Source organism: Lepidochelys kempii, chromosome 8 (genome assembly GCF_965140285.1).
Source record: "Lepidochelys kempii isolate rLepKem1 chromosome 8, rLepKem1.hap1, whole genome shotgun sequence".
In the NCBI taxonomy this organism is placed as follows: domain Eukaryota; kingdom Metazoa; phylum Chordata; order Testudines; family Cheloniidae; genus Lepidochelys; species Lepidochelys kempii.
In genome coordinates this window covers 13656022-13680657 of record NC_136387.1, presented here as the reverse complement: position 1 = coordinate 13680657, position 24636 = coordinate 13656022, and the positions used below count along the sequence as shown (strand labels likewise).

General features: G+C 40.8%; 1 protein-coding gene across 4 annotated transcripts in view; it reads right to left on the bottom strand.

Annotated features, from left to right (window-relative positions):
• FSTL4 (follistatin like 4) overlaps positions 1-24636 on the bottom strand; it is a 775101-nt gene that overhangs the window by 447916 nt on the left and 302549 nt on the right. For all 4 annotated transcript variants that reach the window (XM_073355595.1, XM_073355597.1, XM_078853995.1 and 1 more), the window contains one exon: positions 2161-2194. In XM_073355595.1, the coding sequence (XP_073211696.1) occupies positions 2161-2194 (34 nt within the window). The remainder of the gene's footprint in view (positions 1-2160; positions 2195-24636) is intronic.

The following is a 24636-nucleotide window of genomic DNA, read 5'->3' as shown; positions in this document are numbered from 1 at the left end:
ACCTGATATAACTTGATATCTTGATTTTTTTTTTTAAAGGAGCGATACACTTTTTAGCAAGTTAACTCTGGAGTGCCAGCTACTCTTGAGGCAGGTACATGCACCTCAGCCAATCAGAGTTCTCCTTTAACAATGGTCATATAACAAAAATACATAATAAAGTCTCTCTACTGTCTGAGTTTGACCTACTTCCTCGGGAACCTACAGAACTCCTTCTTCTACAAACCTACTGCAAATTAAAACAAGAGCTCAATATTTGCCCAGATGGCAACATACATTTTAAATTGACCTTTTATTATCCAACATACAATAAAACCCATGATGGTTTACAGCCTGCTTCTCAGAATTCTGAATGTCTGGAGCAATTAAAGAAGCTAAGGGAATGAAATTAGGGAATTTATTAATCTGTTTAATGGATGACTGTTACCCACTTCACATTATACCAAAACAGATTAGGCAGGTGACTGAGAGATCCAGAAAACATCTGCTAAACAAAATCAAAATTAATGATAAACAGAATGAGTTCTTTGATAGCTGATTTTCCTCCATCTGTCTATAACAATAAAAGAGCTGCTAGAGACAGCTGCCAATTAGTTCCTAATTCAAAAACCCTTTTAGGAAGTGGGATCTGAGCTCAAGTAGCAGTACAGAGGCATGACTCTTTTATTTAACATTTATGTACCTTTGAACAAACTTGCTAATTGCTGTAGTTGTTATTACCCATTTGGTGATGGCCTTCCCCCATCACACTCTTCCTTCTCTCCTGGAGTTTATAGCCACTGGCTGTATCCATGCACTTGTGGATGCATGTTAAAAAAATCTAGTGATTATCTATCAGTATCTCCTGATGGCATTCTCCCTTTCTTTTTTAAACCCTGGATGGTCTTTATTCATAAAGCAAACATATAATTGTCTGTGACATCTTGTTGACGGTCTGGAGAGGCAGCTGACAAGAAGTAATTAAACTGGCCACTCACTGCATCCATTGTGGTTCCCCCTTTCACTGCTAAAGCTCAGAATGATGTTACCAGTTCAGGTAAAATGCCAGTTTTAAAAACACCTGTATAGATGGATTTTAGCGATTACAATAAGTAACCTGCTCACAGACCTAATACTCTGATGTGTGCCATTTAGTATCACAGTTTTGACCAAATCCTGAACCAGAGAGAGAGAGAGACACTGCATCTGTGGCAGTACAGGGAAGGCAAAACATCAAATGTTCCATCTTTACTTCTAACCATCTTCATCCCAACCTTAAAATTTTCTCTTCCCCTCTTATACAACTGGGCCACCTCCCCAGGCAATATTTACAAAACATCCTCCTCCTTTACTGTTCCAAAACCCCTCTAAGCTATCAGGTACCTTCATGTGTTGCTTCCAACTAGTTCGCTCATGGGGAATATTCTAGCATCACGATTTGGGTTAAAAAACCCAGACCCCTATATACAGATATCTTTTTGAGAAATACATTAAAATGGCAACTTACAAGAGCAACAAGGATAACAGGATTTTCAATTTCATTTCAGTAAAGTATAATGGGATTTATTCATAGAATTTAAAGTACCTTTAATTGAATAGATAAAAGGCATTACAGAGAGCTACCGTGTATATACATGGTACCTTTGTGCCAGCTCATGGGAAGATGGATATTTACTTGTCCTAATTATTCATAAAGATGATGTCCACAGCAAGCTTGAGATCAATGCCCACCTCTGTTATTTTCAAGCCTGCCTTAGTGGGAGTACCTCAAACACTGACATTCCCTTCCTGCAATGGAGATTCTCAGAGCACCATTCTGCAGTGGATTTGGGCCGAGTAATTCTTTTTTCTCCCTAGCAGATTTCAAAGTGTGAGTCTGAATCCCTAGTCAGCTAATGTGTTTATAAGTGACACTAGGAGGACAGAAACAAAAACAAAAACATCTCACACATCCCCAAGACTCTGTCATGCTACTTTGCATTGAATTATTTTTCCATGAAAACATCTGCAGGTGGGTTTTCATAAAATCTGACAGACAAATGTTATGAAGCAGGCTCTTGAAAATTTGGACAACAGTAGCCTCTTTCAAGTTTGTAGATTCACGTTTGTTTCAACATGCTACCTCAAGATCACTCAACAGTGACAAACAAATTGGAAAAAAAAAACCTATATTTTTCCTACCTTTTTTTCTTGTGGCTTCAAAGCCTCTCAATTCCTACAAGAAAAAAGAGATTTTTTTTAAGTATACAGGAATAGTTCATACGTAGCATAAAAACAGACCCACTAAAACATAGTCCCTGTCAGAGTGAAGTGCTTATGAGGCTTTAATCAATAACTAAACAGCTACAACTTCAAGTATTTAATGGATCAGTAGGTTATCCATCAGAGTCATCATTTTTGATCAAATTATAGTGAAAAGCATAAAACCTTAATTCAAATAAATATTTTTTTCCCTTTTGGGTTACAAGATCACAGGTCGAAGGGATTTTGTTATATTAACTATGTTGGTTTTACTTGTAAAACAGATACCAATCCTGGAAAGACTTATGTGCTTAGTTTTGAGGAAGTGAATAGGCCCAGATGAATTGACTGCATTACTCGTGTTTAGAAGTAAAGATGTGCTTAAGTCTTTGCAGGATCAGTGCTGTCGACAGCATCTCTTGCAAAACATTAATTACTGCCATTTCTAGTAAAGCAAGCTTTTTTATTTTAATTTGATGCCTACAGAACAGTCACCAAGAGACCTATATTCCCAGACTATATGCCATCTCTTGAATCTCAACCATAAGTAGGTGTGTAACCATAAGTAGGTGTAAAAAGAAAAGGAGTACTTGTGGCACCTTAGAGACTAACAAATTTATTTGAGCATAAGCTTTCATGAGCTACAGCTCACTTCATCGGATGCATTCAGTGGAAAATACAGTGGGGAGATTTATATACACAGAGAACATGAAACAATGGGTGTTACCATACACACTGGAAGGAGAGCGATCAGGTAAGGTGAGCTATTACCAGCAGGAGAGCGGGGGGAGGGGAGGGGAGGGCGACCTTTTGTAGTGATAATCAAGGTGGGCTATTTCCAGCAGTTGACAAGAACATAAGTAGGTGTGTGACAGACCATCTAATTTAAAGCTGAGCTAATAATTCATGACTACACACAAACATATTTTCATGAAAATATCCCAAATAAAATACCACCTCTAACAACCAATACCTGAGACTGAGGAACTGGGGAGGATGCTGAGAGAAACACAAGCTACATCCTTTATTTACAAAGAGTAGGACTCACATGACTTTACTAGTAGCCCCACTGACCACAATGGGACTGCCCACCTGAGTAAAGGCTGCAGAATCAGGCCCATTGATTATAACCTTAAAACACAAATAAAGCCAACTCACAGAGACCTGCCTGGCTCACTGCATGTTCTCATATGGTGATTTATCACTTACACTAGCAGAAAAAGCATATGGGTGTTCCCTTGAGACAGCAGAGATTAGTGCCAGATGCTGACTTCCACCAACTAGGAAGCTAAGATCTCAATCCTTGCTTTGTTGCACCTACTTGTGCAGTAAAATTAGTTTTTGATGATCCACCCTCAGATTTTGAGAGCTGGTTCTCCTCCCTCTTACATCTGCTGCTGTGCCCTTGGTTGCATAGACACATCGTACATCTGAGTTCCTCAATCCTCTAACATAGGTTCAAAGTCCTCTGTTGTTACAGATGGTGGCCTCTCTAACCTCATTTCATTCCCTTAGCACTCACTGTTTGTATAAGTTTATTTATCTAAGCATGGAACTAAGCAAAGGTTTACTTCTCTTCTTCCTCTGAGAGTGAAGTAACACCTGGCCTCCCTAGATAACAAGAGTTTCATGCTCATATGATGCTTATTCTGTTTTCGTATGGACCTTATTATTTTAATTTTTAAAGTACAGTGGTCTACATTTAGACAAAGCAAAGTAAAATATAGCACCATATAGCTAATGCCATGTCCACATATACCTACTACCAGATGCAGGCAGGGAACTCCTGCCATATGGTAAGATACCAAGAGAGTGCACTCTAAAAGTAAAAAGATGTTGAAACTGAGAGGAAAAACAACAGGGTATAGGAGTGATGACAGGTGACAGTTCCTACCAAGCTAAATCAAGACTTAAGATGTAGTGGACAACATTATTAACTACCTCAAACTAGTTAGCAGGAAAATTTAGCATTGGATCGAGTTACGTTATGTAACGAAGCCACACGGTACTATATTTAGTCATATATTAGATACACAGAACTTTTTACTGTAGATGATTTTGTGTCTTGTCTTCATCTATCTTAAGGGCATAAGAATTCCAAGTAGAGGTTGTTGAAAATTTTCTGACAAAACCAAGTTTCTTTGAAAAATGCTGATTTGTTGAACCAGAAATTTCTTGTGACAGTCAGTCAGGTTTGACAAACTTGCTGAGTCATGGACAGAATTCCCTGCCAGATCAACTGGCAGGCTATCAGGCAGCCTTGCCATGAAGGCTGCTCCAGGGCTGGGGACCCTGGCACATAGGGACCACAGTGCCAGATTAGCTAGTCACTCAGATTGAACCCAAGTCCTGAGTTTCAGCCAGCTCTAGTTCCATATTTGCTTATCAATTTATAGAGAGGAGGTCCCTTCTAGTGGGCCCAAATTTCTCCATCCTCTGTACAGAATTACACCATTGCGTTCACAGATTGACTTGGAAATTGGTGACACAACCAATATATCCTACCTACTCTGATCAGTGCAAAGCAATTGTTACCATTAACATATATGGATATGTACAGCCAGGAACAAATTCTTGTCTGGTGTCTAGTTGCTGTGTAGACATACCCCAAGTGACAGAAGCTCCTTGGCAAAGGGTCATTGGAAACAACTTCACTTCAGACCTGAAAAATTCGTCTTGCAGGATATTTATCCATAAAGAGTAACATTAATGTATCTACAGAAAGCACATAAATTGTCAAGACTCAATCATTGCAAGAAGTATGGAAAGATAATATATAAGGAATAACATATTAAAGTTGAACATATGCTTTATGGACTTGGAGTGAAAATTAGTCACCAGGGTAATGTGTGTTGGAGATGACCCATTCAAGCAACAGGAGTTATTACCCCTCCCTAGTCAGCTGCTGATGTAATACAAGGTTCTATTGTCTAGTTTTGCTATACCCTGAACAGTCAATGGAAAACCATCAAAGAAATTTGCAAATGATCAAAAGCACTTGGAGGTAAAAAGGAACATAATAGCAGGCAGGAGATTGCCCTGGCTATGAACAAAGGCAAAAGGTTGTTTCAGTATAACAGAGTGTAGAGAAAGGCACTCAGTATTCATTCACTGAGAAAACCTCTTAAGGAGCAGGAGGGGTTCATGACTGTTTGGATTTTGGCCCTTGTGAAACCAGTTAGTTCTGAAACAGACTGAACTTGGGGGTGGGGTGGATTAGTTTATTGTATAGGAAAGGAGACTACTGATAAGTGTACACTTATCATTTGCATTTTATTATTTTGTTTTGTGTTGTAACAATTTTCCTCCATCGGTTCTCTTTTATTTTTAGTTAAATCTTCATTCTTTCTTATACAACCCTACTTGTCTTTCACTAAAAGTGCTCATGAATGCTGTGTGGTGTACAGAAGTGGTGGTTTAAGGTAAAACAGGTAAACTGGGTTGTGATAAGAAAAGGAATACTTGTGGCACCTTAGAGACTAACCAATTTATTTGAGCATGAGCTTTCGTGAGCTACAGCTCACTTCTGAAGTGAGCTGTAGCTCACGAAAGCTCATGCTCAAATAAATTGGTTAGTCTCTAAGGTGCCACAAGTACTCCTTTTCTTTTTGCGAATACAGACTAACACGGCTGTTACTCTGAAACCTGGGTTGTGATGCTGACAGATCAGCTCAGATCAGAGCCCTTGGGCAATTCACTGGTGGGTGAACTTCAAAGGCGTGTTAAAATACTATTTTGTACCTGGACAATTCACTTGTTAAAATGGATGTTAATTGTATTTGTCTTCATCTACCTACATCCTGTCTGATGTACACTAGTGTAACTAAATTAACCTGTTGTTGCTCTATCCTTTTTCATGTCCTGTAACTCTGTAATTACCTTTACATTATGTATACGACTCTACTTAATTAACATTACGTCAAAAGGCCTGTATTTAGTGTTTAGAAGTGAACTTAATTTATATGTAGATGATATGAACGCTAATGAAGAATTGTTCCTGGCTATCCCATTATGTACTCTGGTAACTGGATAACCTTAATTTAAAGTGTGTTAGTTTTAAGATAGGAAAGTACTGGATGTGAAAGCTTCATGAAAACTGGCAGTTACATAGACTGATTCAGGTGGAAACTTAGGATGTGAACCTTGTCCTTGTAGAAAACTGCATATGGCAGATCTGTGACCAATGCATTCACTTTTCCCACCCTCCCTAGCGGAGGTGATGGCCACTAAAAAAGCTACCTTTGCTGAAAGATGTAGAAGCAAACAAGGTATGAAGCTAAAGGTGTGAAAGGAGGATCCATGAAAGCAGGCAACATTGAATTCAAATCCCATAATGGTGCTGGATCCCTGATAGGCAGAAGCAATCTATCTAGCCCTTTCAGGTTGTGATAGGGTGAGTAAAAACAGTCATTGATTTGAGGGAGAAACTCTGAGATGGCCACCAGATACACCCTAAAGAAACTAAGGGCTACACCTGACTCCTTAACATATAAAAGATAGTCCAGAATGTCTGAGTAGGTGACATATTGTGATAGGCTGCCCAGACAGAAAATCACGTCCGTTTCCACAGCTTTTGTGGGAGGTTTTCTGCTTTTAAGAGAACATTCCGGACTGCAGCTGAGCAGTGAGCCTCCTCTGCATTTTACCAGTGATGAACTATGCCATGTCATGCAGCATTTTAGGATTCAAGTGCAGTGCCCAGCTATGGTTCTCTGTGATGAGGTCTCTGGTTATTAGTAACAGCAAAGATTCTCAAGTCAACAGCTTGCATAGGTTGAATACTATGGCTGTCTTGGACAGGCTGGCACTATTAAGATCATTCTGCCATGATCTTGTTTCAGCTTGAGAATGACTGAGGATTAGAGGCACTGGTGGATGTCCATACAAATAGGTCCTTGTCCCATGGAAAAAGGAAAGCATTGGATATTGATCCAGGGACTGGAACTGACCCTGGAACTGAAGTGGAGTCACTGAGTTGCCAACAGATCCGCAAGTGGAAAAATCTCTATGTGGAACACTGAGACTAAAATGACTGTGTTGAGGAGACTATTTGTGGTCTAAGTTGAAGGACCTGCTCAGACAATCTGCCAGACCATTTTGAACCCCACGACAAGTGAGACACCCTGAGAGTAACCAAGCTCTGAATGAATAAATTCCACAACTTGACTGTCTCCTGGCAGAATCTGTCTGACCTGACATGTTTGTTCCCGTAAAATACAGCTGTAGTGTTGTTGGCAAGCTCTTGGATGGCTTTCCCCTGAATGTGAGCCAGGCACTGCTGACATGCACAAACTATTGCTCATAACTCAAGAATGTTTATGTGCAACCTGGCCTCATGCACAGTTCACAACCCTTAACCCTAAAGACTCCCCAGATGCACTACCCACCCATGGCTGAAGCATCTGTCACCAACCTCAGAGGGGAGAAGTGGCAAAATAGGTGCTCACATGCAGACATCGTCTTGACTCATCCACCAGGTCAGAGACAGCAAAAGGTGGGATGCACGCTAGCTTGTCCAGGTGGTGGATGTGGTAGACAGATCTGAGCCAACCTGTAACACTCTGAGGTGCAGCCTGGCATGAAGGGTCACATAGGTACATGCAGCCATGTGGCCTGTGAGCCTGAGGCAATTCCTCACAGTAGTCTGCATGTGATCCTTGATGGATACACAGGGGTTGTGTATAATCTAAAATCTGGGAAAATGCAGAAGTGCTCTGGCAGAGGTCGAAGCCGGGACTATCCCGATGAATTCTATCCTTATTAGAAGAGGCAAAACCATCCACTATTCTTGGTTTAATTTCAGGCCCAGAATGTTGAACAGTCAGTCTGATAGAAGGGATAATACTCCTACGTAGGCTGGTATTGAGGATGATATTTTGTCTCATGGTAGCCAGAGTGTAGAGACCCAGGGAATTCTAAGACTCCATGCATCTGAAGAAGTGGGTATTTTACCCACAAAAGCTAATGCCCAAATAAATGTTGTTAGTCGTTGTTTTTAAGGACTTCTAAACCATTTGAGTTCTTCCACATGTGCAAAGCCTCATCTGTTTTAGATGAGAACAAGGATAGGTTCTCAATTGTGTGTCATACCTCCACAGGAATCCCTGAGGACTACAACCAGGAAGAACAGTGCATAATTACTGCCTATGCCATGGCTGCAGAATCCGTTGTGTCCAAGGAGACCTGCCGAACTGATTGAGAGAAGAGGCAGCAACAAGGCACTGAAATCTGTTCTTTTGGAACCTTCCGGCAGTTTATTCCCAAATTGAGAGACTGCCTCCCAGTTAGAATAGTCATATCTTGACAACAGTGCATGATGATTGGCAATATGGAGCTGTAAATTTGCTGCAGAATAAATCTTTCTGCCAAAAAGATGTTGGCATCTTTTTCTTTAGGGTAGCCTTAGCTTGGTCCTGACAGTTTTCCTCCTTCACTGCAGCCACAATGAGGCGAACCCAGCTAGGATGTAAGTCAAACAGTGCAAACTCCTGGGACAGAACCTGACCGCATTCCATTCCTTTGGAATGGAGAAAGGGGTTTGCCACAGTGCTTTGATGGGATGCATAATGGCATCGCTTTTAGGCAAAGCTACCTTTCCTGCCACAGCAGGATGGAGAATATCAATCAGCTTTTGGGTATTCTCCTCCACTAGCACCATCTGAATGCCAAAAGCAGCTTTCATTCTCCAGAGAAGCTCTTGGTACACCTTAAAGTAATCTAGTACAGGGGAGGATGCCTCTGGTATCTGAGCCTTGTCAGCTGATGAGGATGCATGAAGAGGAGACCAGAGGAGAGTGCTCCTAAGGGTGGTCCTGTGGAACCAGGGTAGGGTCAAATCTGGTACTTGAAACACCATAGGCTGATCAGTACAAGTTCTCGGTACCATCAGAAGGCGGCTCCCTCCCAGGGACAAGATAGCAGCAATGTTTATCTAGATGCTGGGGACATCCAATTGGGCAAATGAAGGGGCTGATAAAATACTGAGCCCCAGGTATGTCTGGTCCAAACATCCCAAACCCTGTCTGTTCTTTTTTCAAACCTACACAGATGAGTATGGGAATGGGACTGGAAGAAAGCTCTGGACTCTTGGTATTGTGAAATCGAGAGTCTACCTTGGAGTCTGAATCCTACACCCTAGATTTCAAAGAGCTGACCTCTTATGTTTCCGAGACCAGGATTGCTCTGAAGTCCCAATAATGGGGGATCTTCTTCAGCTCCTATCTGCAAGCAAAGCTTGGGAAGCACTCCAGAAAGGAGTCGTCAAAGAGCTTGCCTTGGATGACCAAAGGGGGGTTTCTAACGCTGGTCCATAGACAGTCTCCATCAGGATGTAGTAGAGGTGCTCGTCCCTCAGCTTCTTCATCTTGGGTCTGGAAGCTGTGAAAAATTTAGCACCTGTCTCTAATATGGCCTCACCTAAGCTCTTGAGACAGCACAAATGAGGGTCATTGACCAGTCTGAACCTAAGCAAGGTTTGAAACCTTGGTACTATGGTGTATGCTCCCCTAGGACCAGGTGAGGCCCATCTGATTGGGGGAAAGAAAACAAATTAAGAATACATTTTTAAATGAAATAAGAAATAAAGACACAAAAAGGAAAAAATATCAAATGTCAAATGATGAAAAATGAGTATCACTAGGAAGCAACCAAGTAGTGAAGAGTTTGTTCACAGTGAACACATACGTTCTGACCACACACGGTAATAAGGAACTGAAGGAGCGGGAAGAGCTCCACCCTTTATTTCTTTGGCTTCAGAGCGGAGCAGCACAAATGTGGACGGGGCTGTCCCTGTACGTATTATGAGGGAAACCTCTCCAGCACCAGTGGACAGGCACGCACACACACCTACAGTGGAATGGACATATGCAAGCACTCGAAGAACTTCTTTAGTTTAAATCCCTGGCACTTTGATTAAAGCTGTGACTATCTGAGACAATTTGAGACCACTCTAGTTACTAATGCAAACATATCTCTCTCTGTTGTTACCTTGTCCTCTGTCCTACCTGTCTATTTTTTCATCTCTCTAGTACTTAGGTAATATATGATAGTAAGATCTCTGGGGTAGGGGATGTCCTTACATTATTTGTTTGTATAATGCCTAGTACAATGCGCCGTAATTCCTGATTAGGGTTCTTAGGGATACCATAATAGAAACAACAAAATAATGATTTATCCCTCCTTTGGGGAATATTGTCCATATGCATCGAAGGATTAGATTTTTATCAGCAAATGTTGGTAAACAGCGATTTCACTGTAGGCACGCAAAACAATGAAAAAATATTTCCATCTATAATCATCAAAATTTACAGACAGGCAATGCAAGAAAAATACTGCTTGAGATCTTACAGAGGAAAATCCAGTGATTTAGACTTGATTTAGGCTTGCTACAAACGGACTAGGGAATGAATAGTATATTTTTTTTAAAAAAGGTATGATTTGTTGATTTCAAGATATTTACTTTGTTAATATCACATGTCAAAATACACAGTTTGTGTTTTAACAGTTTATAAAGCTTAACTTTTTAAATCTCACTGTACACTGTCATTAAATAATTCTCACCCTCCCATAATTTCACAACTGTGAAAGTTTAGAGAGAGACATATAAAAAAGTGCTTAAAAATAAACATTGATATTATCTGTCAAAACTATAAAAAACTAAAAACAAATTCTGCCAAGCCTGATTATCCAACATTCAAGCTGGACAGACTTCAAAAACAACAGAGTATGCTGAGGACTTCCAACTATTAAAGCTTCTAATCCCAAATCCTTTTTTATTCCCCCACCCCAGGCAAATGTTGCACTGAACCTTATGGGAAATTTGTTCAAATGAAGGCTACAGGATTTGGAGCTTTGTTAGTTATAGGTTGTGTGCAATGTATTCATTAGTATGTGGTAATTCCTTCGGTGACACCTTCTTCCTCTTCTGTGACACCCCTTGAACTTGAGTTTCCAACCTGAACAGATGCCACAGAGCTGTAGAATCTTGGCCGGGTTCCTTAAATAATAATCCTCAATAAGACTAAAGGACTGGTTGGAAACTTCAAGTGCACTGTTAGAAACAGATTATTCACCAGCAACCACACACCACACAACAGAACCACTAACCCAGGAACCTATCCTTGCAACAAAGCCCGTTGCCAACTCTGTCCACATATCTATTCAGGGGACACCATCATGGGGCCTAATCACATCAGCCACACTATCAGAGGCTCGTTCACCTGCACATCTACCAATGTGATATATGCCATCATGTGCCAGCAATGCCCCTCTGCCACAAGTGGATGGGTAATTACACAAAGTAAAACTATTTCCCCATGTTTATCCTCCCCTCTCCCATTCCTCAGACGTTCTTGTCAACTCCTGGAAATGGCCCACCTTGATTATCACTTCAAAAGGTCGTCCCCCCCCCCCCCCCGCTCTCCTGCTGGTAATAGCTCACCTTAAGTGGTCTCTCTGGTTACAGTGTGTATGGTAACATCCATTGTTTCATGTCTTCTATGTATATAAATCTCCCCACTGTATTTTCCACTGAATGCATCTGATGAAGTGAGCTGTAGCTCACGAAAGCTTATGCTCTAATAAATTTGTTAGTCTCTAAAATGCCACAAGTCCTCCTTTTTTCTTTCTGAGATTATCCTCAGTATCATTAACTAGAGTGAAGGGAAATGTAAATCAAACTAAGAGTTGACAAGGCTCATCTAACCCCAGGCCAAAGTAGAAAAAACAGCTATGTTTGGATATTTTCTTATAATATAATTCTCAACAGACATAACCTGTGTGATCTAGAGGGATGTCTAAAATGGCAGCCAGGATTAGGATAAGACATTTTAAGCATTTATTCTGTTCATACAGTGAAGTTCTGAAATACGTAGACAGTTACACTCCCAGGGGCCTCTCAATGCTTTCCCCAATATTGCTGTTTGAGAGATGAGGCACAAGGTAGAAAGATCACAGATACATTCCTATATCATTCAGTCTGTGTACATATAGTGTGTGCAAAAATGAAAAGCGCTTTTAACCTTACCCTGGAGCCCCGTCTTTTAACAAGTTGTTTGAATTCTTCATAGTTTAAAGGTTTAGCGCCTAATAGTAATACAACCATTACATTGATCAAAATAAAATGAAGACATGAAGCATTTAGAAAGGTCAATTCCCTTTCACCCACTCTTTTTGGTATATCAGTAAAAACATAGGCTCTGTGAAGTTTACATGGAAGCTCCTTTTCTTCTTGTAACATATTGGCCCTTTAAACGACAGCTCTGATTGAACCTAATATTAAACAAACAAAATGCAGGTGAAAATATGTGGTGGAAAAGCAATAGGAAAATGTGACATCATACTTCAATCCGTCATTCCTCGTTAACTATTAGAACAAGGGTGCTTTATGTTTTCAAAAAGCTTGAGTTAAATCATCTCTTTCTATAGAGAAACCACAACACAAGAAAAACTAAGGCAAAAATTGAGCCTGGTTAATAGGTAGGGCTTGGACGGAGGCCACAGGCTTTTGCCACTGCTGGATGGGGAGAGAGGCTTTGGAAGGTTTTCAGTGTTTGTGTTGGTGAAGCCACAGCGGGGCCAGTGTTCAAGTTTATCTTATTTGCCTGCTGGGTGACCTCAGGCAACCCACTTTTCCTTGTGCCCCAGCAAAATGTAAATGGAGACTGTGATGCTGACAGGCAGGTGCCAGCCCATGTGAGATCCTCAGGACAATTCACTGGCATGTGAATATCAAAGGAGATGTAGACTGTATGGTTTTCATCTGCCTGTATCCCATAGTTTGCTATTACATTACTAGTACATTATGTATATCCTATAATTAAATAACCCTAGATTAAAGGTGTTAGAACTTTGTGAAAATTAATGGAATATTACTTGTATCGTTCTCACTTATCTATTGCTATGTAACAGTGGGTATTTGCAGTATGTATATCTCTGTAGCTACATTACTCATCAAAGAAGATGCTAACTTCAAAGCAAGGGCCATTGAGTTCACAATGGAAATTCACAGACTCATTCTGCATTCCTTGTGCACAGCCAACAAAGAAAGGCCCACATGGGTACAGAAGCTGTCAGCTAGCTTTTTGTGTGAGGAAGATATAAAAGGTGGATTCAAAGAAAGATCCTTCATCTCTGAACTGTTTGGACACTGACAGGGAACTGTTCCAGATGCTAGGCGGAGACCCCCCAAGTTACTCTGGGTGACCCTGAGAGACATTTGGAAAACTAGAAGATTACTACATCTCGGCTATCATTTTGGACTTGCAAACTTTACCTCACCTGTCAGCACTTTAACCTCTCAATAACTCATTTCTTTTTCTTAGCTAACAAATCCTTAGTTTACTAGAAAACTGGCTACCGGTGTTGTTTTCGGTGTAAAATCCAGAGTACCAATTGCTTTGGGACAAGTGATTGTTCCTTTGGGATTGGGAGTAACATGAGGTGGTGTAATTTTTGGTTTTAAATAACCTTTTATCACAAAGTTCAGTTTGTCTGGGTGGCAAGATTGGCTGGAGCATCTAGGGAGACTGTCTGTGACTGGTATAGTGATCCAGCAGTTCACATTTGTTACCCGACTGGTGAAATCTAATGACAGAATATACCATCAGTTAGGGGTGTCTGTCCTTGTTTTCTAACAGTCTGCCCGGAGACACAACTGAGTGCCTGAGCCTCTCCTTACAGCATGACAAAGACAATCACATTTCCTTTGTAAAGCATATTAACATCTATCGATGAAAAGCCCTAGGTAAAAGAGCTAGGTATCATTATATATAATAGATTATTAAATCTCATCAGGGAACATCACCAATAAGGCTAGTTTAAATGGTTGAAAGCCTTGTACCTGTTGCGTCCAGAGGTACATAATTATAGCAGACATATTCTAATCTCAGGTTTCAGAGTAGCAGCCGTGTTAGTCTGTATTCGCAAAAAGAAAAGGAGTACTTGTGGCACCTTAGAGACTAACAAATTTATTTGAGCATAAGCTTTCGTGAGCTACAGCTCACTTCATCAGACGCATTCAGTGGAAAATACAGTGGGGAGATTTATATACACAGAGAACATGAAACAATGGGTGTTACCATACGCACTGTAACCAGAGTGATCACTTAAGGTGAGCTATTACCAGCAGGAGAGTGGGGGGGGAAGGGACGGGGGACTTTTGTAGTGATAATCAAGGTGGGCCATTTCCAGCAGTTGACAAGAATGTCTGAGGAACAGTGGGGGATGGGGGGGGATAAACATGGGGAAATAGTTTTACTTTGTGTAATGACCCACCCACTCCCAGTCTCTGTTCAAGCCTAAATTAATTGTATCCAGTTTGCAAACTAATTCCAATTCAGCAGTCTCTCGTTGGATTCTGGTTTTGAAGTTTTTTTGTTGAAGAATTGCCACTTTTAGGTCTGTAATCGAGTGACCAAAGAGATTGAAGGGTTCTCCAACTGGTTTTTGAATGTTATAATTCTTGACGTCTGATTTGTGTCCATTTATTCTTTTACGTAGAGACTGTCCAGTTTGGTCAATGTACATGGCAGAGGGGCATTGCTGGCACATGATGGCATATATCACATTGGTAGATGTGCAGGTGAAAGAGCCTCTGACAGTGTGGCTGATGTGATTGGACCCTATGATGGTGTCCCCTGAATAGATATGTGGACACAGTTGGCAACGGGTTTTGTTTCTAATCTCAGTTACTCTAAGGTCCACAAAGTCAGATGAGTCACAAAGGTGTAACTGAGATCAGACCTTAGGTGTTCAACCAGCTCCTTATAAAAGAAGCACTTCAGCTCTCTTTAAAGAATTTTTTATTGTTCCTCTTAAGTAAAAGCACAATGAAGTTTGATAATATACTAGTGCAGAACCAAACTACTTTGACAGAAATGACACTAAAGTACTTGGATGCATAGCCTGAGGAAGAATAATTTTCCACAGAAGCTGTAAAGCAGATGGTTATAAATGAGCCTTATTTCATGGGCATCATTTAATGACTGCAAATTTCTTTAACTAAAAATGTAATTTTATCAAAGCATAAATCATATGTTTTGAAGAGGGAATTCGCTTCAGATTTTTCATTCACTCTACAAAACCTTTACATGAATGTGGCTTGCAAATCATTTTAAATACCATTTACCTAATACAATACAACAGCTTTAGTCATCAAGGTTAACTTTTAGCACCTATTATCCTCCTTTTTAATGATAGTTAATTGAACTAACTTAAAATTAAAAATGAAGTTCTGTAAAGGTCTAATTTAACTGTGTATTTGAACTGCATGAATCATTGTTTATTCTGAAATCAATGTAATACCTATTATTCACAAGGCATTTATCTATTGGAGGGCTGCCCTTCTGGAGGACTAACCATTCTTGTGACTTGAAAGTAGATGTAGTGTCAGCAAGTGTGAATCACTATTACTACCTGAGATGGAAAAAATATAATGGAAATAGCATATTTCTTCAGATGTTCCCCCTGCCAGCTATGACAACACAGCTTTATTTTGCCTGAGTGTCCGTATAACACCGACTTACTTCAGACACCTGGATGAACAGACATACAATTTGACAACATTTTTGCACAAAACTTTTCTGCTGCTATAAAAGAAGGGTCTCCAGCTGCCACGCAAAGAAACAATGGATACTTTGTGTAACAATCTTCTGATTAATGTTGAACCATGGCTTTTGCCAATAAACTGAGTATTTTGAAATGGACTATCATGGGGTGGCCAACCTGAGAAGAATTTACCCATGTACACTGCCAAAGAGCCACAGTAATACGTCAGCAGCCCCACATCTGCTCCCCAGCCCCGCTTCCAGAGCCTCTCGCCCACTGGCAGCCCTGCCAATCAGCACCTCCCTCTCCCGATCAACTGTTTTGTGGCGTGCAGGAGGCTCTGGGAGGGAGGGGGGAGAAGCGAGGGCACGACAGGCTCAGGGGAGGGGGTAGGAAGGGATGGAGTGGGGGCTGGGCCTGAGGCAGAGCCAGGGGTTGAGCAGTGAGCACCCCCCGGCACATTGGAAAGTTGGCACCTGTAGCTCCAGCCCCGGAGTCGGTGCCTAGACAAGAAGCCGCATATTAACTTCTAAAGAGCCGCAGGTAGCTCCGGAGCCACAGGTTGGCCACCCCTGGACTTTCAGATTTCCTTGAGAGAAAAAGCAAAACACAATTCTAGAAAGAATGTATTCCTTTATAGTGACCGAGGCAAATACTCTCCAGAGTGACAGAGAAAAGTAAGATCTAGCTATATAACATGATGCATATGCAGTCTGATGCCTGATGGCAATGTGGCATAAAGGTTTTATTGATGCGCTTTGGGGATGGATTGAGTAGCAAAACCACGAGAGTTATGCTGGTTAACCTAGATGAATGCAAATGAAGCCTTTGTACAACAAAAGGATATTCAAAATACGTATTTGTTGTGTGTGTGTGTGTGTGTGTGTGTGTGTGTGTGTGTGTGTGTGTGTACACAGTGAAATACACACATTGATTATCAATATATCTCCACATACACAAATTGGCCTAACACTACAAGATGCTGTTCTGTCCAGAGCAGGGTGTGCAAATTTCTTTTGCAGATGGAAGCTATGTGTATGGATGCAGTATGGTCAAGAACTTGGCACTGACTGAAATAACTTAAGACCCTGCACGTCAGCTCCCTTACTCAAAAGTGCACAAGATAAAGAGGGGCAAAGAGTGAATGTCTCTAAGTCAGAGCCTAAGTATGGTCCTCTGTGACGTTATCTGATTAAAATATGACCATGTACATCATTGTTGCTACCACTGTTATATAATTGCAACAGATCTTGTACAAAGTATGTCAAGTAAAGGGTCTATGGAAAGGTTATGATTTGCTGAATATGATTATGCTATTTGTATGTATGTATCATTTTTGTATCTGAAGTTATGAATATTAACTCTGTACCTGTATTTCAAATTTCAGAGTAACAGCCGTGTTAGTCTGTATTCGCAAAAAGAAAAGGAGTACTTGTGGCACCTTAGAGACTAACCAATTTATTTGAGCATAAGCTTTCGTGAGCATCTGATGAAGTGAGCTGTAGCTCACGAAAGCTCATGCTCAAATAAATTGGTTAGTCTCTAAGGTGCCACAAGTACTCCTTTTCTTTTTTCTGTATTTCAAATGTTTTCTCCTGTGGTAACACCACAGTATTTAGCCTGCACATCTTAAAGGGACTATTCAAGTTAAATGAATCATCAAGGAACACTTAACTCACAATGGACCATGGGAGATACCTATCTACACTTAATGGACTTTCCTCTGCTGGCCTCTAATATGACTAAGCAAAGCATGCATGGACATGTGACTTGCCCATGTGACTCCAAACACCATCTTGTTCCTCATAATTTTCTACAGTGAGAACAATGGGTTTCTCTTCACTTGGCAGAAGCTATAAAAGACCCTGGAAACATCTCCATTTTGCCTCCTTCCTGCTCAGATCTCTGGATTATGAATTTATACTAATGGGAGCATTCTAACCATTCGACTGAGACCCTTCCAAAGATTTGGAAGCAACCAGAGACTTCACAAGCCAGCAATTTATTCCATCATTGCTACGAGCATGATCCAAGAACTTTGCATTTATTGTACTTATTTGATTCCTTTTAACAAATTTTAACTCTCACCTTTTCCCCCTTTCTTTTTATAAATAAACCTTTAGATTTTAGATATTAAAGGATTGGCAACAGCCTGATTATTGGGTAAGATCTGAATTGTATACTGACTTAGGTATATGGCTGGTCCTTTGTGATCAGAAGAACCCTTTTGTTTGATTAAATTGGTTTTAAATAACCACTCATCATTAAATCTAGTGTTCTTGGTAGTGATACAACAGGGGGTTCTCAAACTGGGGGTCGTAACCCCTCAGGGGGTTGTGAGGTTATTATGTGGGGGGCTGCGAGCTGTCAGCCTCCACCCCAAACCCTGCTTCACCTCCAGCATTTATAATAGTGTTAAATATTTTAAAAAGAGTTTTTAATGTATAAGGGGGGGGGTCGCACTCAGAGGCTTGCTGTGTGAAATGGGTCACTAGTACAAAAGTTTGAGAACCACTGTGATACAAGGACGGGAATGCCTCAGGAAGCTGCTTTTCTGACTGCTTGTTGGCCAGTGTGGTGAAACAGAAGTTTACATTTGTTGCTGCTTTGGTTTTTCTTATGGGGGAATAACTACCAGTTTCAGGGTGTGCCTGCCCTATTTCTCAGCAGTTTATCCTGAATTTGGTATTTTTAGTTGTGACCCACAGAGGCACGGTGACAGTCCTCCACAAACAAATGAGGTTCTCAGCTAAACGTTCCCCTCAAGCCTTTTTCCTGCAAACAAAACAACACTCAATAATACAGGATTGGGTTTCCTCATGATCCTGTGTCCTTCACTTAACAGCAGTAAAAACAGAGCCATGTAGAGTTTCAGCATGGCTAATATAGACCCGGCATAGACCCTGGGTGAGAATTCAGTTCAGTAGCCCGCTCTGAATCCAGAGTTGTGCTGTGTTCACTGTGCTAGATGGATTTAAGCTAGCTTGGGTTGGGTAGGCTAGCATGCGTGCGTGTAAAACTTTTGCTAGATAGACATACCCTAGTCTCACTAGTTTCACAAACTAGGTCACTACAACTATCCACCATTTGTTATTCCTGGTGTCCCAAAGTGGATGACAGGTAGTGCTAGCCCCCCCCCCAAAATATTGAAAATCTGTCCTGCAGGAAATTCCAAGATTTTGACATTTGTCTTTGTCCTGAAGTGGAATGAAAAGTTGAAGTCTTCTAACTTCGCATGAAACAAGATATTCTAAACATTTTGTTTTGATCTTATGGAAATGTTTTGAGAAGGTAAAATTTCATTTTGACTCATAATCTATAATAAAATATAAAAGTCAAAATGTTTACTTATTACATTCCATTATATTATAAACTATTATGAGAAAGTCTAAATGGAATGTTTCAATAATTTCCTGTAAAAATTGAGAAAAAAAATCAATACTTCTCATGAAATGTTTTGATTTAGTCAAATCAATATTTTGCAATGGAAAACTGTTCTGTCAGAAAAAATGTTGACCATCTCTAATGACAAGCTTGTTAAACAAGAAACTCACAAAGAGCAAAAAGACAGGTTTCAGAGTAGCAGCCGTGTTAGTCTGTATCCGTAAAAAGAAAAGGAGTACTTGTGGCACCTTAGAGACAAATAAATTTATTAGAGCATAAGCTTTCGTGAAAATTCCCTGAATGCATCCAATGAAATGAGCTGTAGCTCACGAAAGCTTATGCTCAAATAAGTTTGTTAGTCTCTAAGGTGCCACAAGTCCTCCTTTTCTTTTTGCAAATAGCAAAAAGACACTTCCACCATGAATTAAGGAAACTTTCATGATGTGCAAATGTTCTTGGGAATCATATGAATATTCACAAATAACGTATAGTTTGATTAAGTGGCTCAAATTCCATGTACTGCTATTTGTTTGCATATTGTTCAGAAAAATACATCATCTATGCATGCTCAACTGTTTCCAAAGAGTGCTCAACACCTCACTGGTTTGGGCCCTTAATTCAGTCTTTGGTGGAATGATATAAGACTTCAGTTTATGTTGGAAGTCTTTGGTTCTTCAACATTTCTTGCTTTGCTTATATATCCCTGTGGTATAGTCCAGTCTCTGTACTGCAATTTCAAAATCTGAATGCATTTTACCAGAAGTAATATAAGAAAACAAACACAAAGTTAAAATAAATATCAGCCTTTGTGTTACTGTCACATAAAATTAGCCTTGTACATGTCAGGTTAACTTTATTAAATAAAAGTTAATTAGTAATTGACCATTTCAACTTGTTATGGCTGTTAATCTGTGCACAAGTTACATTAAGAGACCAGCAAACACACACACACACACACACCTGCCAGCAAAATAAATTAAAAACTAATTAACATTTTGATTTGGAAGGTAATCAGTGGTCTATCACACTGAACAAGTAATCTACCTGCCCTGGATTGTCCTAACAGTTAGCAATTGATGATCTAATTCCAGTGCCCCATGGGAATTCTTTCTTAACATGTCTAAATTTTCCTCTACACTCGGGGAACAACTAAGTGAAATAAACCAGTTCTGTGTGGAACTGCTTACCTACATAAAATAATGATTCCAGTGTCACCTCCAATAGGATCATTTGGAAACAAAGGCCATTCAACCCTCAGTCTACTGGTGAACATAATGGACCCATGCACATTTAGAATAGAGATTGGCCCAAATAACAAAGTTAATATACAACTGCAAACTTTCCAGATGTTCAGTTCTGGAGGTTTGGTGTTTTAGAAAGGTAAGATCTAGCACCAAAGTAGGGTACATTCATTAACAGCTTGTAAAGATGATTAATAGATATTGTTTATTTATATATTATATACGCACACACACTCTTATGGAAATGAGCTGTATGTGTATATACATAGAACTGTTCTACATGGTTATAAGCAGCCTATTGACCCAGAGTCTATCATAATTGATAATCATTTATTAACCTTTCATAAGCTATTTAATATAAAAGATGCTTTTTTAAACAAAGTGCAACTCAAAAATCTATTAATACAATGTTAAAGTTACTCATGCTTAAAAAAAAAATCACAAAAAGTCAAGAAATAGTGTTGTCTAAATGGAATCTAGACAACTTTTTAAAACAAATTCATATTTGGTTTTTGGCCCATCTCCTAACTTCTGCCTGTTTATCTTTCCTTAAACTGTGAGCCCCTCCAGGCTGGGACCATCTCTTCTTGAATGCCTAGAAAGTGCTTTGAAAGAACAGGCAGGGATTGGTATTGCAGAATCCCATTTTCTTTTTTTAAAATTAATATGAAACAATTACATTAAGGAATCACTTGCAAAATAATACATTTCAATTATGACATTTTGCTATGGTAAAGCCACTAAGTCCCCAAATCATGGCAGCAAATGCAACCCTTTTAGCAAAGGTAACAGACAGTGGGAGCAATGCACTACATAATGCATTGGTTGAGAATTATAGATCAGTGTAACGTACTTGTGTTTTTACAATGATAGTGTCAGAGTTCCCTTCAAAGAGTAGTTAATGGATTCGGCTCAAGGGTCAAATAATGAGCAGAAATCCCGGCACCAGTGAAGACAATTAGGGCAGGACTTCTCCCTGACAGTATATTTACATTGGTGGGGGTGGAGAGGTCAGAGTGTTCTTATCTCAGGTTAGACAAGTCAGGTTAAAATAGAAGTGAGGACAATGCCTCTTGGATTTTAACTCAGGTTTAAATTGAGCTGCTAACCCAAATTAAAATCCAAGTTGCATTGTCTTCATTGCTATTTTATCCTGAGTTAAGAATACTGGGTTGTTGAGTTTTTTTGTTTATTCACTGATCTTTGTGGGTAGGAGGTGTATTTGTGCACACAGTGGACATAGTCCTGGAATAAGGTTTGATGCTGAGCACACACAAATATCACTGGTTTCAATGGGAGATGCAGGTCCTCAGAAGCTCTGAAAATTGTCAGATCCCAGATTTCTCCCATTTGACACCCAGAAACTAGGCGCTCAAAAATAAATCAGTGGCCATTTTTGAAAATTTGGCTGGATGTATTTGTCCTTTTTCACCTTCCCCCATTTTAAAGTTTATTTTATTTAAATTAAATGTTTTAAATGAAAACCTGCTTTGATTTGGTCTGGAACCTCAGCAGAGTTAGTCAGTCTGTTTTTTCAATTAGATTGTGTTGGATGGAATTTTTATTTTTAGAACTGCCACTGTTTTGATGTAAGCACATTGAAAACAATGTGTCAGAACCACCTGTTGCTATTCTGGAGCATTACACTAAGCTTTTCTCAGTGCTATAAAACATTCCTGCTGACAGCAATTGTCTGGGTAGTAGAATTAAAGCAAATAACACTATTACTCCTATAAGCTTTCGCTCACTGGAACAACCTATTGAAATATGTGCACTGTTTTCCGTGGCAGTCCTGGGGGACAAGATGGGTGAAGTAATATCTTTTACTGGACCAATTTCTGCTAGTGAGAGAGACAAGCTTTTGAGCTGCACAGTCATTCTCCTACACAGTTCAGTTTAACTCAACAAGATACAGGATGCACAGGGGATAAATTCAGCATTGGTGCCATCTCCGATTATTTTGATCCTAAATAGCAGACAATAAGCAGTCTTCTTTTCAGTGCATTTTACATCTAGGAAGCTCCTTTAAAAAAAGAAGTTTCTAAAAACTGAACAACATGGGTGCCTCTTTCATTGGAGTAGGCTGCTTTCTCTAGCTGTTTTGAACTGCAGCTCCCAAAGCCAGTCTCCTGTGTTGTCCCAACCCTGCAATATATAATGGGCCATATTCTCTGCAGGCATAGCTCCATGGAAAGAAAGGATGGCATGGAGAGAAGTTGTATTTCCAAACTTCTTAAGAGAAAGGACAATAAGATTGGAGGCTGTATGGGTGCACTAGGATGGGAATGGTGCAAGGATAGGTGTGCACACTGGCCATCGCAGCAATGCTCCATGCTTATGCTAGGAAGAGCTCTAGGACGCATAATGCCTCCAGGATCTTTTGGAAAGCAGTATAGCTCTGCACTGCCCTATCACAAGCAAGAGGCCTGAAAGGCATAGTAGAGCCCTGATGTTTCAGTAGTTTGCCTACAGTTCGTTGGCTTTGCAACGTTTATATAACTTTATTTTGTAGCTTTGGTTTAAAACGTTAGGATTTTTATTGTTTACAATTATGAACTTACTGCAGAGGCACCAACTCCATGGGCGTTCCAGGGCTAGAGCATCCATGAAAAAAAAAAAAGAGTGGGTGCTCAGCACCCACTAGTAGCCACCCACCAATCAGCAGTTTGACGGGCCCCACCAACCAGCTCCTCTCCCTCTCCTCCCCAGTGCCTCCTGTCCGCCACCAATCAGCTGTTTGGTGGTGGGTGGAAGGTGCTGGGAAGAGGGGGCAGAGTTGGGTAGGAAGAGGTGCAGCGAGGGTGGGGCCTTGGTGGAAGGGGTGGAGTAGGAGTGGGGCCTCGGGGCCAAGCTGGGGTGGAGCACTTCCGGAGAAAGCTGAAAGTCAGCGCCTGTGACTTACTGTATTTCATGAAAGATGCTAATGAAGCACAAAACATTCCCTCACTGTCTTCTGAGCCAGGCTGGGGGAAAAAAAACAAAAATTCACTGTTCTTTGAGGAAGCTGGGTTTCAGTATAGAAGTTGAAAGGACAAATTTTAAATCGCCCTTTCTGGTAAAAACATTCAGAGAAGCTTTGATGGCTCAAATCATATAGTGTCATCTGTTCACCATACGGTATCTAACTGAGATAACCGCTGCATCTCTGATTTTACTCACTACTGTTTCTAGAATTCAGATAATAAAGCCAGGTATAGCTCAATAAATTTCTACACCATCACAGGAAAGCTCATTGGAAGCGTGCGTTAGAACACATCTGCATTTTTACAGTTCCTTTCTCATCTAAAACTCCTCTTCTTGACGATACAAAAATCTTGACACACTGATGGGAGATTTCCCCATCCCCTTCACACGTTTCCAGAAATATGCTATGGACATAGACTTTACATTTCAGAAATAAACAGGCACCATTTCACCTGCTCAGGTTACATGGTTTATCAACGGGAATGTCAGAAAGTGTACCCCTCCATCACATAACTGCCTGATAACTAGATAAGTGAGGGGAATTTTATTTTCAACAACCAACATTTTAGTTTGATTTTAAACTCTCCTATAAGAATCTACCTGCATTTTCCAACCCAGATGTGATTTTTCACAGCCACATGACTGGGACACTACTGGAACTTATCAACATTTGATTCCCGCCCATGTCAGTCTGTGCTGCAGCTCAGCATGAAGCAAGAGCATCCAAAATCTAGCTACTTTTATTTAGAGCAGAGATGGGCAAACTACAGCCTGCGGAACCGTCTTGTCCAGCCCCTGAGCTCCCGGCCAGGGAGGCTAGCCCCCAGCCCCTCCCCCACAGCCACGACACTGCGTGGGCAGCGCGGCTTGCACCCACCCACCTCCCAAGCTTTCCAATAAGCCAGTCCTGCCGCTCTGAGCAGCATGGTAAGGGGTAGGGAGGGGGTTGGATAAGGGGCAGGAGGTCCCAGGGGGCAGTCAGGGGACAGGGGGTGGTCGGATGGGAAGGAGATTTGGGGAGGGGGTGGTCAGGAGACAGGGAGCGGGGAGGTTGGGGTCCGGAGGTGTTGGGGGGGTCCCAGTGCAGGGGGGACAAGGAGCAGTGGGGATGGATGGGTCAGGGGCTCTGAGGGGGGCAGTCAAGAGGCGGGAAGTGGGAGGGTACGGATAGGGGGCAGGGGCCAGGCTATTTGTGGAGGCCCCCTCCTCGGGTGGTTGGGGGGTCCCAGGAGGGGGGGGTACAGGGAGAACGGGGAGGTTGGATAGGGGGTGGGATTCCAGG